Genomic DNA, 15,000 nt, shown 5'->3' with positions numbered 1-15,000 from the left:
ATATTAAGAATTCAAGGAAAACCTACTGTTAATGTTCCTAAACCTGCAATTATCGACCGTTACCCACATCATGGTGTTATGTAGGGTTTTTTTTAAATAACTTTTGCCTATTTCCTATTTAGTATATGTGTGTGTATATATATATGTATATATATATATATATATATGTATATATATATATATATATATATATATGATTGTATATCTTTCATCTATAATAAAGAACAAGTGTCTGACTATATATATACTGTATATATACAGTATATATATATATATATATATGTGTAAATATATATATATATGTGTGTGTATATATATATTTTTGCCATAGAATTATATTTAATTATGAGAAACTTTCATGAGGAATAAGCGCATTAGAATAAAGAAAATAAAAAAAAATGAGAGAATTCAGTTTGTTGCTTTTGCCATGAAATAGTAAAAGGCTCCCATTGCTTTCTGTAGGTAACTGTAATCAGATTGTTCTCCCTCGCAGATTTAAATCAAAGCTTTCCATTAAACAATAATCCCAACATCATATCCAAACTGGATTCGCTTCAGCCTCATCCAGAAGTCTCTCCCCCTCAAGACCCTTCGAGGTCCACTTTGGCTCGTGTGCACTTGAGAATTATTGGACCGTGTTCCGCTTTTTATTTCCTTCTATTTTTTTTATTTTTGTTAATGACATGAGTTTTCACTTTTTTCATATGCTCGGTTACATATTCGTAAACATATTCGCTTTATGTATTTTTTCCTTTATTTTTTTATTCTGATTTTATTTTCTTTCATCATTTATATTTATTAAGTCCAAAAGACATTTTTATATATATTTTCATTTTAGGTATATACATGAATTTACTGGTAGGGAAGGCTATGGTTCCAAGGATTTAACAATCTTCGGTCTTTAAGGAGAATTAGAACAATTAAGATAAAGTGCAAAGCTTAGTTTTCCAGTGATGATTTTAAATGATGTTAAATGTGTTCCTTACTGCAAGTTAGCCATTTGACTTTGTATACAGTATACACACACACACACACATATATATATATATATGTGTGTGTGTGTGTGTATACATAATATATATATATATATATATATATTTATATATATATAAAATGTGTGTATTTATCAAGTGTTAGACAGCGATATATATATATATGTATATATATATATATATATACATATATATATATATATACATATATATATATATATATATATGTATATATACTTTCCTTTTTGGTAACTTGCACATCGTTCTGCTTGGGAAACTTAAATCTAGCAAGGAAAATATATAACCCAATAGAACACGAAATAAAAATTAATTTTTGATAGCATACTCATTATTTTCGGTATATTCAAATTGCATCTTATTTGAAAGAAATATGAGTAGATAAGAAATTAATATTTAAAGTCTCCACAGTGTTTGACGTACTGTTGCTGTCTCTTTCCTGTTTCTTCGGCCTTCTGTGACGCCTTGGTAGTCTCGCCTATAGACAGAGATTTGCATGAAGGGAGAGAAAAAAATATCTGGTGCGTGTTATGCCCTTCTTTTGCATAAGACTTTGGCTTTGTTGTCTTCATTGTGGAAAATTGATCTGAGAGAGAGAGAGAGAGAGAGAGAGAGAGAGAGAGAGAGATATTGCCTTCTTGACCTTGTAGAAATAGGTCAAGTGTATTGATTCTTTCAATCTTCAGTGTTTTGTATCTGTGCGAGTTTGTTTGTGGTACTTCACGAAATGACTTCGTGTTCTTAGCCATACACTGAAATAGAGTTTGGGCTACGGCATGGATCTTCTTGACGAGGTATAGGTCAGCAAGGACATGAACGAAAAATATTTTCATAACTTCAATACAGATTATGACGATGTTCAACAATTGTTTATAATAATATCACGGCAGCATTGATGAAGAAATTTAATATAAGCGTTGATGTTGATCGTGTGATAGTTTTCAGAAAGAATGTAAAGTTCTCATCTTGAAAAACACCAAGTACCTTTGGAGATTTTTTTCTTTTATTTATTTATTTCTTTTTTTTTCTTTTTGGTAATCAAACTGGAACTTACGAGAAAAGATATTCTTGGTAAAGAAGGGTGGAGTTCGAATACATGGAGGACATAACCTTTTATTGTGGAAGGATTTAGGGAGGTACGATTCATAAAAAAAACCAGACATATGTTAATAGAAAGCATACTATTTGCATTTGATTATTATAAAGTTTATCAACGTATGCATTAGCAATTTATCTTCATGAACTCATCCCATAAATCGTGGAAACACAAGAATGATAAAGGTCGATTTATGTATATGATGAAAATGTATCTGATAATTTGCTTCCTTTATTTTTGACCTATGCACATAAAGGTACCAAGACTGCTAGTTTATTATTATTATTATTATTATTATTATTATTATTATTATTATTATAACTTGCTAAGCTAAAACCCTTGTTGGAAGAGCAAAATGCTATAAGCCCGAGGGCTCCAACAGGGAAAATAGCCCAGTGAAGAAAGGAAATAAGGAAACCACAAAAACAGTAATTAACAATCAAAATAAAATATTTTAAGAACAGTAACAACTTTGAAATAAATATTTCACATATAAACTATAAAAAATGCAAAAAAAAAAAAACGAGGAAGACAAATAAGATAGAATAATGTGCCCGAGTACACCCTCAAGCAAGAGAACTCTGCCCCAAGATAGTGAAATACCGTGGTACAGAGGCTCTGGCACTATCCAAGACCAGAGAACAATGGTTTGAGTTTGGAGAGTCCTTCTCCTAGAAGAGCTGCTTACCATAGCTAAAGAGTCCCTTCTACCCTTACCAAGAGGAAAGTGGCCACCGAACAATTACACTGAAGTAGGTAACACCTTGAACGAGGAAGAATTGTTTTGTCATCTCTGTGTTGTCAGGTGCATGAGGACAGAGGAGAATGTGTACAAAATTGGGCAGACTATTCGGTGTATGTTTAGACAAATGGAAAATGAACTGTAACTAGAGAGAAGGATCCAATGTAGTACTGTCTGACCAGCCAAATGACACAATAACTTTCTAGCCATAGTATCTCAACGGGTGGCTGGTGCATTTTAGTCCGTATATATGTAATTTTATCTACGTGAATATTAATGGATATAAGTTCCCCGTTTCACTATAGTAAATGTTTCTTACTTACAGGAGCAGATCTATTTCTGATTTAACCTACTTCCCAGCCTCCGCATTCTCTTCTTTACACACTCATATATTTATATTGATCATGTTTTTCTGATACTCAGTGTTGGTTGGCAGCCATATACCATATAGAGCAGAATTCTCTTCCTACTTCTGTTTCCCTAGATTATTATATCTTTCCTTGTTAATACGAGTGGGGCTTTCTCTTCCGTTGTAACTAGACCTATTTGTTTTCATTATTTATTGATATATTTTTATTAATTTATTTTTATTGATTTGGTCGTTTGCGTTAGGGAAGCTTAGGCAAGAGCGTAAAAAACTCCTCGTGTCCTTTAAACAAATATGAACGACTTCTAGGATGGCAAAGTTCAAAAAGAAAAGTTAGAGAGAGAGAGAGAGAGAGAGAGAGAGAGAGAGAGAGAGAATTTCACATAATGATATCGGCATCACTGTTAAAACGGTTGTAAATCTGAGAAAATATGTACTGCTGCATAGTGTGTGAAAGTCTCGTGGATGGTAAGGAAGGTCGCTGAACTTAGCCCACGTAAATGCCAAACGAAGAAGGTATACAAAGCAAAAGTAAAGGGGCCGGTGAGAAACGCTACACTACAGGAACCCAGTTGCTAAATATGAGAGAGAGAGAGAGAGAGAGAGAGAGAGAGAGAGAGAGACTGTATGAGGAAGCTACGAAGTCTCTCTCTCTCTCTCTAGAGAGAGAGAGAGAGAGAGAGAGAGAGAGAGAGAGATAAACTGTATGAGGAAGCTACGAAGTGACTCTCTCTCTCTCTCTCTCTCTCTCTCTCTCTCTCTACTGTGGCATCCGTGCCACACGAGGGTACCAGTTGAAAAGGATTGACCCCTATGTTTTTCTTTTTTTTCGTACTTTAACTCTGACTGTCTGCCATTATCATAACGTAGACTGCTATACACCTTTTATGAAGAAGATTTCGTGTTTATTACCTATCCCAGTTCGCTATTATAACTTAGGTTCACAAATACACGCGTAGATTCATAATTGAATATTTGTTGAAAAGGGCCTACAACTACCGTATGTCCTAAAATGATTTTCTGAAAGGGAGTGGTAGCACCTAGTAGTCTCTCCCTTTGGGAAAAGGGAGCATCATATATATATATATATATATACAGTATATGTATATATATATGTATATATATGTATATATATATGTATATATATACATATACATGTATATATATAAATATTATTGTACATGTATATAAAAATACACAATAGGCATGAAATTGTTTTTTTTTTTTTTAATAAATGAAGGTGGAGAGCTAGGGTGGCTATGACTCTTTTTTTCATAATTTATTCAATATTTACTCTTTTACATTTGTCCTAGATTTTTCCACAATTCATTACTTTCCATGTGAAGTCTTATCTAACGGTAGTTGAAGTTAATCGATTGCATTGTTTATTGTAGTTTCATTTCTAGATGTTGTTATTATTATTCTTGTTGGTGTTACATTGATTATTCTATAGATTATTCAAGAGTGTTGATAACATTTCTTTCCAAATGCAAGTAGGTTACTAACATATAACATAATTTACTCGGCGTTCCAACACATGACATTTGAAATTAGTGTCCATTCGAATAGTTATTAGATATTTTTTGAATATCAGTTGCAAGTGGTAATATTTTATTTAAGGCTGCAAATTACAAACGGCTTGTATGTGTTCGTATTTGATTAATGTGGTATATGGTGTAGTCACGATAGCCTAAAGATAACCTGTTTATTTAAACTTCCTTATACAGTATACTCGGGTGTTAGTGTTTTCTTTCTTACCTCTTGATGCATTAATTTCAACTAAGATATACAAGTTTGTAAAATATCTACTATAGATAATTCCTTGACAGCAAATTAAGAGATCAGTGCAACGAGAAGAATTGTAATAGATAATTCGGTAAATTGCTATATTAGCATCTTATTCATTGTTAGGAAGTTATATTTAATCTATGTATGCATTATATATGTAACTAATTTTATCATCTGTTGGATGCATGGTTAGTATAAAAGGACTAATAGCCATTTATATAGTCTGCTAGGCATATGGATGGGTTGGCAAAAGTGTATTTTGTCCAATTATCAAGCCACCTGGAGCGGTTGTTCACTCTCGTTTTACGCTAAGCTTTATTTGCTGTGTATTAAAGGACTGTCTTATGATAGAAGCCGAAACATATGAGAAGTAGTTTTAATTGCACGACGCAAAATTTCAGGTTAAAATTTCTAGACGGTACGTTTTCCTAACCGGGAGGCTGAATTTCGCTATGTGAGAGAGAGAGAGAGAGAGAGAGAGAGAGAGAGAGAGATGTGGTGATGCTCATTTGTTCTTAGCTTCTTGTGTAGATGAAAACTTCTGCACCCGTGTCCTTGTTCACGCCGTTTCTTGGGGCTAAGAATATTTCCCACCCGCTAATTTTTCAATCAGTTGTTTAAACTTGAATTATGTTTTTTGTTTAGAAAATGTACTTGTTAAAATGTCTTGATCATCGTATTGTTATTCATCTGCAGTAGCCCTTATTTCTCATTGTCGAAAACAAACATTTTATGCTATGTCTAATAACCAACGGCATTTGAACTTAAAGCCATGTCTAATAATCAGTGGTGGTTGAACTTAAAAGCGATCAGTTGTACCTTTGTTCATTAAGAAATAAATTGGATCTCAGACTTCACAAACCATTCAGGTGCCAACTGTGCTCGAACAACTCTCTGCCAAACGTACGATTCACTTCATCTTTTAATGCACTTTGTTGTCCAATAGATTAAAGATCTTAATAACTGTTTTGTAGACAGTGATGATGTATGTATTTGAAACGTCATTTACTGTGGAGAATCATATTACAAGAGATATCTTGAGCTCGAGATGACAACCCGGGTTGGTAATGAAGTGTACCCGTACGACAATGGCGCACAGTGTTCGGGTTTGAGGCGGCAACCATCTTTATTCAGTGAAATCGGTTCACCGTACATCGTACTACGTTTGGTACGCCGTTGTAATTTTGTGTTTGGTCGGGAATGAGTAGTTCGTGTTTATACTTAACATTAATATCAATGAAGTGCTTCTATCATAGTCGTGATAATGAACCTATACAACCCATAGAATTGGCGTTGTTAGGGTCAGTGTGAGTTTAAGTTTTTGTTGTGAAGGGAGAACTCGTCAATTCACCATGCAAGACAGACGGACTAAGCAAGACAAAACCATGGACTTGGTGATTTGGAAGTTGGTAAGTCCGTTCGTTCTCCCTCAACAGTTTTTGTACCATATATGTAGTGTAGATGGGCTTTGTTTTATGGCAGTGTATATGGTTCATAGCCATTTCGGGTAAAACTAAACGTAGATTTTTAATATTTCCTACCGTGGGTGATGATCTGAAGGGCTCTAGCGTAACGTTTTTGTTTTTATCGATTGCCTTGGTTATTCTGTAGCTAAATTATGCAATTTTGACATTTTTTATGATTCGTCCGTGTTGTTAATTCTATTGTAAATTACTACATTCTGTTTGTTTTTTTCGTTGTAGATAGGTCTTCTCATTTGTTGGGAGAGTAACGGTTTTACTAGTTGTTAGGCTTCAACTTCCAAACATGTAGGCCCAGGAGTCTACTCATTATATTTAGCCCCGTGGTAGACCTGCTACATTCTTAATAAATTAACATGATGCTCGATGTAGAACAAAAATTTTTAAATACGATTTTGTTATTTAACGATGTCCCACTAGACATACGAAAGACATCAAGAGAACTGAGGACTCTTGTTTACTTAGTGCTTCGATAATATGGATTTGACATTTAACGCTTAATACAGTGTGATGCCTAAGAATTTATACGGCGTACATATCTTGTAGTGCTTGGGATTTTCGGTTTTACTAAAGTTCCGGTCAGAACAACAATTACTATTATAAAGTGATGCATTTTCCTATAGGAACTCTCCCGTTTTATTGCGTGATAGGCTCAGGAAAACGTCCCTAAAAGTCAAGACATTAGAGTACGTAGGAGCTATTAGGCCGATTGTGTGATAGCTTACAATAGCCAATAACAATACAACATTATTTTCTAGGAAAACTAGCCAAGGTAGCCCCAAACGTTCCTGCGGTTGGGTAATATTAGGAATAAACTTTAGATTATTTTTGAGGCAATATTTTGCCGTCTCATCATTGTGTAGATGCTTCTGAATGCAGCATAGGCCATCACATTTTACCTGTTTCCTAATGTTTCAGTCGTTAAGGATTATTCAAGTTTTAGCTTTCCGAAAATCATAGTCCATAATATAGATAAATTGTATTTTTTTTCACACGTATTATATATATATATATATATATATATATATGTGTGTGTGATTATACTGTAGTGTCAAAATATGTGAGAACTATGCAGGTAGGATAGCCTTTATTTGTAATTGCCATGCTTCATTCTATTTGAAATATGTTGTAAGATATTTTTGGTATTGACGTACCAGTAGAAATGTCCTAGTATTAGTCCTGATTTCCTAAAATATTTAACATGAATTATCGTGTTGATTTGGGATGTTAACGACGTCCGGATTCCAGGAGTTAGTCACTTCTTACTCATCTTTACAAAATTTACTGACGTCATGTTTAACATGACTCTCATAATGAACGCAGGAGGAGTACTGTAAATGCATGAAGGAAACCTTGTGGGGAGGGGCGGGGGTCGCTTACCGAAAGAAGGTTTAGTGCAAGACGTCGTCGGATGTAGCATGATACATTAAGTATTTTTGGTCCTTAACGCGTATATCATGCGTTCTCTAAATATTTATAATTCATGTAAACAGGTGGGGTTGGGGTGCTTCATTTGTTTACTCTAAGGCAAAAGGGTTCATTAAGACGATAGGCATTCGTTATATAAGTAGGGTAGTGTTATTATTTTTGTTGTTCAACATAGGTTCAAGTTATCCAAGTGAAACTTAATTCAATAGCTTAGTTTAGTTTGTCTCCTTTCCAGGTGATAAGTATTTATGTATTTATTAACATCTTGATAAATAATAAAATAAGATGGTTGTGTAGTGTATAGTTGATATTTACAAAATACTCACAGAAAACTTCCATGTTCGTAAGAATGTGTTGTCTGGTGATCATAGTGAAAAGATTCTTATCAATGTAGTGTTTATCTTTTATCTGGCGTAGATTCATATATGTTGGATGGGTAAAAGTGTTGAGAGCTTTATCAATTTGAGATTGTCGTTATTTTTAGATGAGGTTCAATGTCAATTGTTGCAACATGTCTTTGCATTTTGTGGAAACATTTTTCATATGTTATCTTCAAGGTTCACTCTCTTGCTCGAAGAATGAAGTGCTGTAATTTCTTCGCTCAATGGGTTTACTACTGCACCGTAGTTGTTCAGTGGCTGCTTTCCTCTTGGTAAGGACAGAAAGAGGCTCTAGCTATGGTAACCATCTCTTCTAGGACGACACTCCAAAATCAAACCATTGTTCTCTAGTCTTGGGTAGTGCCATATCCTCTGTACCATGGCCTTCCACTTTCTTTAGGGTAGAGTTTCTCTTGCTTGGGGTTACACTCGATCACTCTATTCTATTTTAGTTCTTTTCCTAGTTCTTTTCCTCTTATTTTTTAAGTTCTTATAGTTTATGTATGAGATTTATTTTATTGTTACCGTTTTATTTGATTGTTAATTACTTCTCTTGGAGTTTATTTATTTCCTTATTCCTTCCCTGTTGGAGCCCTTGAGCTTATAGCATCCTGCTTTTCCAACGAAGGTTGTAGCTTAGCAGATATAATAATAATAATACATTTTTTTTTACTGGATAACGCCAATAACAACAATGTACTCGTATTATAACTATATATGGCTCTTTGCTGAATACTAAAATATTATTATATCCTGGCTAGTAAGCCACCACCCTCTTAAAAACAAAAAGAAAAAAAAACCTTGTTTGTCTCTTCCATTTGTGCATAATATTACTGTCCATGGTTTTCTTGGGTGGTCAAAAGAATGTTTGACTTCGTTATGAAAATGAATTCAGAACCAAAGTATTGTAGAAGATATTAATCTTTAGCGTGGATCCAACCCACCGTTCTGTAAGGCAAATAATGGTTAGGATACCCAAATGATGTATGGGGGCTTTAGCTTAGCTGAATTATGGTAAATTGGAAATATTAAAGAACTTCTCGGGTTCATTTATCAGTTCTTTAATGTTTCCAAAATTGAGAACAGAAACAGAAAATTAATGGACATGGTTGGGCGTGCAGTACATAAATATTAACTATGAAGTCGTGGTATAAAGTTTGAAATCACATCAATTAGAGTTTTAACTAGTGAGTCGTGGTATCAAGTCTGAAATCAGATCAATTATTTGTTTTTAACTTTTAAAGACGTGGTTTAATGTCTGAAATAAAATCTTAGATTTTTGTTTATTAACTTGTGAAGATCTTGTGGGCGTGATCACATACTTGTATCGGCTATAATAGAAAAGTTACATTCCTATATTATTAAAATTGGGTACTTGGCCATATACAGTGGTTTCGTAATCATTAAAGATTGTTAATTTTGTTATGAAGCCTTTTAAATGAATGTAGGGATTGGTAAGATGAATTGATGTAGAGGTAATGATCAGCCCAGTTGTGACAATTGAATTAATTCTAGGATTTAGAACGGCTGTGAAGTAAATGATTCATCACGCAGTTCGTTTTATGTGGATCAGTTTCATTGTTCAAGTTTGGTATGTAAAGTGGCCTCTTGGAGATCGCCATTGGCCTTGCATCAGAGGCCGTAATGGTTTTGATATACTAGGAAGAAAAGTATAGACATAAGTGTTCAGTGTCCCATTAAGTTTGTAACATTATATGTGATACGAATAAAACCCGTAGGTTGACCCCCCCCTCTCTCTCTCTCTCTCTCTCTCTCTCTCTCTCTCTCTCTCTCTCTCTCAAAGTGTGACATGAGAATGACGTGAGCAATCGCTTTAACAGGAACGTTTCAGAAGGCGTTAGAACCGTCTACCGTCACGTGGATTTCGGTCACGTCCTGTTTCTCATATAGTGCAAGGTATAATGCTTTTGTTTGAAGCGTTTGATTATTCCATTGTGTTTTGTATGCTGGAATACCACCGTGATCCTACGAGTAATGTGGTAATGGAAGGGTTTCAGTTCCCTTAATAATTCTTCCGTTTTCGTTTCAGAAGTATTTTGTAGAGTGCGTATGTTCTAGTATTTTGTAGAGTGCGTATGTTCTAGTATTTTGTAGAGTGCGTATGTTCTAGTATTTTGTACACACTTACAGTTCAGTCCAACGTTTAGGAAGGTTATGTATGATTCATCTGTTGAACTTTTAACGGTGCGTTGCGTCGTTCGTTGGTATATTTTACCGGATTTCTGCATATGGCGGTTGATTCAACTGTTGTCTGTGACTCACACCTTGAGTATCTGCGGTGGGTGAGTCAGTTATTAGAAGACGAATATCATTTGGCTAAGGTGAGAGGATTTGGTGTCTTGTTTTTTTAGACCTCAACTTACTACAGTAGTTGAGTACTGCGTTATACTTGCAATAAGGCCATCTAAGACCTTATGGGTAAATACCTGCCAGCCTCATTACTCATCAGTTCCCTCTCTTTGTTTTGTTGCTTCTTGTGGTTCCAAGTCTTTGTGATTCAAGTCTTGTTCTAAGTTACGGTCCCACGGTGTGATGAGAATGTTTATAGCTTGTAGTTCTTTGTATTGCCGTTCAGAGAACTTTTACAGTGTATAATTGCTATAAGATTTGATTAGTCGAATTTTGAACATTTCTTTAGAAGCCTTATTCTATTTATATAATGATGAGTTGTATGGAAAAGGGAGGATTTACGCTTAGCTGAAAGAAACTGGAAGACACTGGGATGATTTGTAGCGGCAGTCTTCAGTAGACACGGACTCCTAGTCGCTAACTTAATATTCAATCTTCACGCTCTCTTTTATGCTTTCAACCTTTTTTGAAGTACTTAAGGATTTTTTTTTTCCTATTTCAGTAAAGTATGTGGCCCGTGGCTTAGATTTTAGTCTCAAGATCATAACGCGAAAGCTATATACGAGATATAAAAAAAGCAAGTTATAAATTTAGTTTGAAAACCAGGGTCTCATAATTTGCACGGTTACATGCAGCTCTGAAATCAAGGCCGACCATACGAACTTCCTGGCAATTAAGGGATGTCTTTATAGCATTGGTCATTGTAGGAAAGGTATTGCATGCTCCAAGGCCTTTGGAAAGTTAAAGGCGAAAGTTAAAGCGGAAATTAGAGAACAAATTATTACCCTCAACGTAACTATTTAAAAGTTTTACCAAACTTTTGATAATATGGAATTTACTGAAATTGGTCGTTAATCAGGAGGGACAGAGCTACCTCACACATTTACCTAATTCAGTAACCACCAATTTTCTAGTAAGTGAAAAAAAAAGAACTACATGCTAGCTTGCGAAAAAATAATAGGAAATTTAGGAGATAAGAAATCAGGTGTCTTTAAAAACAAAAGAAAAAATACCATTTGGGTCTACTCCTTAATCATCAAGGATCCAGTAAGTGTGTTTTAGCTTCACGGGACTGAAAGTCTTTAGTTGTTTTTAGGTACAGAAAAACACATCAGCCAAAAACATTGCCTTTACCTTTATGCAGTGAGCGACATAGGCACGTGGATTAAGCACACTGAGCAACAGCTCTTAGCAGAGTATAGTTATTTTCAAGTTATTCCAGCGATCTGCAAACACCGTTGAACCAGGTGTGTCCTTGATGCGGTATTTTCATACTAATAATTGTCGACTAGATTTTCATAACTCAGCCCTTTATATAATTAGAACAAAATTAAAATACAAAAGATCTCCAGTTTGCTGAAGATTGGAATCCCCAACAAACACGAGAGCCCTGTCTATCGTTTTATATCTAAAATATATTTATAAGAAGAAAGACAATCTAAGATATAGTCATCTGTGCATTGTCACGCTGTTCATGAGGGCATGACTTACATCATCACGCTGTTCATAAGAGGATGTATTACATCATACTTGATGGGGTGATCTCCAACGTTAACCTCTGTGGTTGTATCTGAGAAGTGCTCCTGTCATTGAAAGGTTTGCGTTCTCGAGGATGGCTAACCGGGAAACTGGCAGTTGCTTATTATGCAGTGTTTTGTGGATGGTGGGATAGACGTAGTAGCTATTCACTCATTATCTGCTTGGTCTTTCTTCATCATACACTCATGTTTTCTTTGTCCCTTGTATTTTGTTTTTATTCCACCAAAGTTTCCTTAATATCTGACTTTCAGGCGACTGTAAAAAGAAAAAAAATAATCAGTTTAATCCGTATATTATTATTGTCACTTGTTCATTGATTAAATACGTTGAGAAGATATACTGGCAACAATTGTAATGTATTTCTTTATTTTGTACATTTGCCTGTGTTTAGTACCCACGTAAAATTCTCGGAACGAATTTTATCGTTGGAAAAATATTTGTTGGAATCTAAGGGTTTTCTCATTGGATGATAGGTACGAACCAATTTATTGTTGAAGAAAATTAAGGTGTTTATTATCGAAGGTAACGAGGCAATTATTGGTTTATAGTCGTATATATAATTGCTTAATGAGCGAACTAAACTATTATATGCATCAGGCTTGAATGACCTGAGCCAAGATCAGCAGAGAGGCCTTCCTACTGTACCCTGACTTGAAGGGGTTTCTTTAGGGACACCATGTGACCAATCCCTTGCTATGACTGTTGTACCGGATGGTTCGTTCGTAAGGATAGGGGGGAGGGGCTTGTCCCAGTAACAGCTGCTGTTATGCATGCGGTGGTCTTCCCTGTTTTCCTTTGATTTTAAAGTAGATTAAATTCTCCTTATGATGGTAGCCGTTCTTCTGCCAATTTAGTAGAAATTGACGAAGAGAGCATCATATTTCAACAACTTGTATATTGTCCAATTGTCTGCAGAATCACTAGGGATGCATCGGGGAGATCGATGAACCTCCCCCCACCCCTGGGACTGGGTCTATGCAGCAACTTCAGCAGCTGCTCCTTGCGTTTTTATTTTCTGCCTCAGATAATTTAAAGCTGCCATGAGGATGTCCTCTGTTTTGTACTGCTGCAAGCATTTCAACTATAGGCTTAGCGGAATAGGGAAGTTTGGTAGGATACATTGTTTTTTTTTATATGATGGGTAACTGGTAGAGTATTATAGTAACATATTGCAAAGTGTTAGGAGTTGAATAAGGTACATAAGTTTTATCCTTTCTGTTGTAGTGTGTAATTAAAAAAACATTGCTTGCAAAGAGGGAGAGAGAGAATCGGATACCTTCCAAAGCCTCGTAAGCTTACATTGCTTGGAGGGCGATGTCTCCTTTTGGCTAGGGGCCAGTTCTCGAATCGAGAGATGCAGTTAAGGAGTGGAGGGGTGGAGCTGAAGTTACAGCTTGGGCCGAGATCAAGGTGGAAGAGGAGAGCTGAGGAATTTCTATTGATAAATGGAGAAGGGTCATTAGTCATCTCTCTCTCCCAACCTGAGTGTGTGGTTTATGTATGAGGTGTATTTTGGATTTCTCAATGTCCACTGCGACTCTGATTTTCCGTGTCAGTTCATCATCCCCTTGTCTCATTTGTGGATATTTTGATTTCTCATAACATCACATTATGTAAGATTTTATCGAACGTAAGGCGATTGTACAATGGTGGAAGGTTCGAATTGTTAAGAGATTTGATACTGGGGGTTAACCAGCATTCACACACGCATATACGGTATATGTGTGTTTTGCTTGTTTGTTTGTTTGTATTGACCTTTGCCTGTCTGCATTAGTCACATTGCTTTTAAAAACTTGCAGTAGTTTGCCTTCCCGTGGATCATTATATTAATGTGTTTGTTAAAAATGCTCGGATTTCAGTTGGAAGTAAGGAACTATTATGGGCAATGAAACTTTTCTCACCTGCGCAATTTGTAAGTGGGAACAATGAGTGAAGCTTGTGTTTGGCGACGGTCGAATAGTACATTTCAGATTAGTTATTCTGCCAGTGAGAACCACGAGTTATAATTCTTGTGGCTTACTGCATTTTCAAGATAATACTAGATAGTTTTTTCGGCTTCTAGCTAGTGATATTTTATTTAACTATGGCATTTAGTTCCAGCACCTAGATAAATATTTCATTTTATCTGATCTAATTTATTGCATTAGATGTAGTTTTATATTTTTTGGTTGTACATAAAATTAGTTCAATGGTTCATTGTTTACTCTTAAACTTTTGTCTGATTTTGTCTTTAATTTTGCTATTTTTTTTTTATTTGATCTCTTGAGTTTTTCTATTGATGAATAGAGGTTTGTCATTTTTTTATCAAGATCGATAATGTGTGATTTTTCGGTTCCTAACTTCCTCCTTGCAGCACATTGTTGCAATATTCTTCTTGTTGCACAATTATACTCACATTCATGGGTATTTTACAAATTACCTGCCTATTGTGTTAATCGTGATTCCATGAATAGTTATTAGTGTGTAATTGTAGTGCATTCATGTTGTGTATTCACATATCCAAGAAGTATACTATTTATATATAAAGTCAATACACTTCCAAATAATTGCATAAGATGATACATAGTTGGATAACAAAAACTAGTTGCTACAGCATTTTCTGGTTTTGTTTGTTTGCGCGTGCCATGGCACTTTGCCTGTATGTGTTAAAAAAAAAAGGTTAGGACATTGCCAGAATTAGGGTTATAGTCATTAGTGAAATTCGGTTGGTATTTCCTGTGTTGGATAAAAGTGAACATTTTTGCTTTGGTCGGGTGCCTATGAGGATTGTAATAGACATTATATATGTGTATATATATA

At 35.1% G+C, this 15,000-nt stretch overlaps 1 protein-coding gene across 1 annotated transcript in view; it reads left to right on the top strand.

Moving 5' to 3' along the window:
• Positions 1-6,120: 6,120 nt before the first annotated feature.
• LOC137654461 (microtubule-associated serine/threonine-protein kinase 3-like) overlaps positions 6,121-15,000 on the top strand; it is an 82,048-nt gene continuing 73,168 nt past the window's right edge. Inside the window, exon 1 of the mRNA XM_068388114.1 lies at positions 6,121-6,412. Within this exon, the coding sequence (XP_068244215.1) occupies positions 6,356-6,412 (57 nt within the window). The 5' untranslated portion in view covers positions 6,121-6,355. The remainder of the gene's footprint in view (positions 6,413-15,000) is intronic.

The sequence above is a fragment of the Palaemon carinicauda genome, chromosome 15, assembly GCF_036898095.1.
Source record: "Palaemon carinicauda isolate YSFRI2023 chromosome 15, ASM3689809v2, whole genome shotgun sequence".
NCBI classification, from domain to species: Eukaryota; Metazoa; Arthropoda; class Malacostraca; order Decapoda; family Palaemonidae; genus Palaemon; species Palaemon carinicauda.
This window is presented reverse-complemented; position numbering and strand designations above follow the sequence as displayed.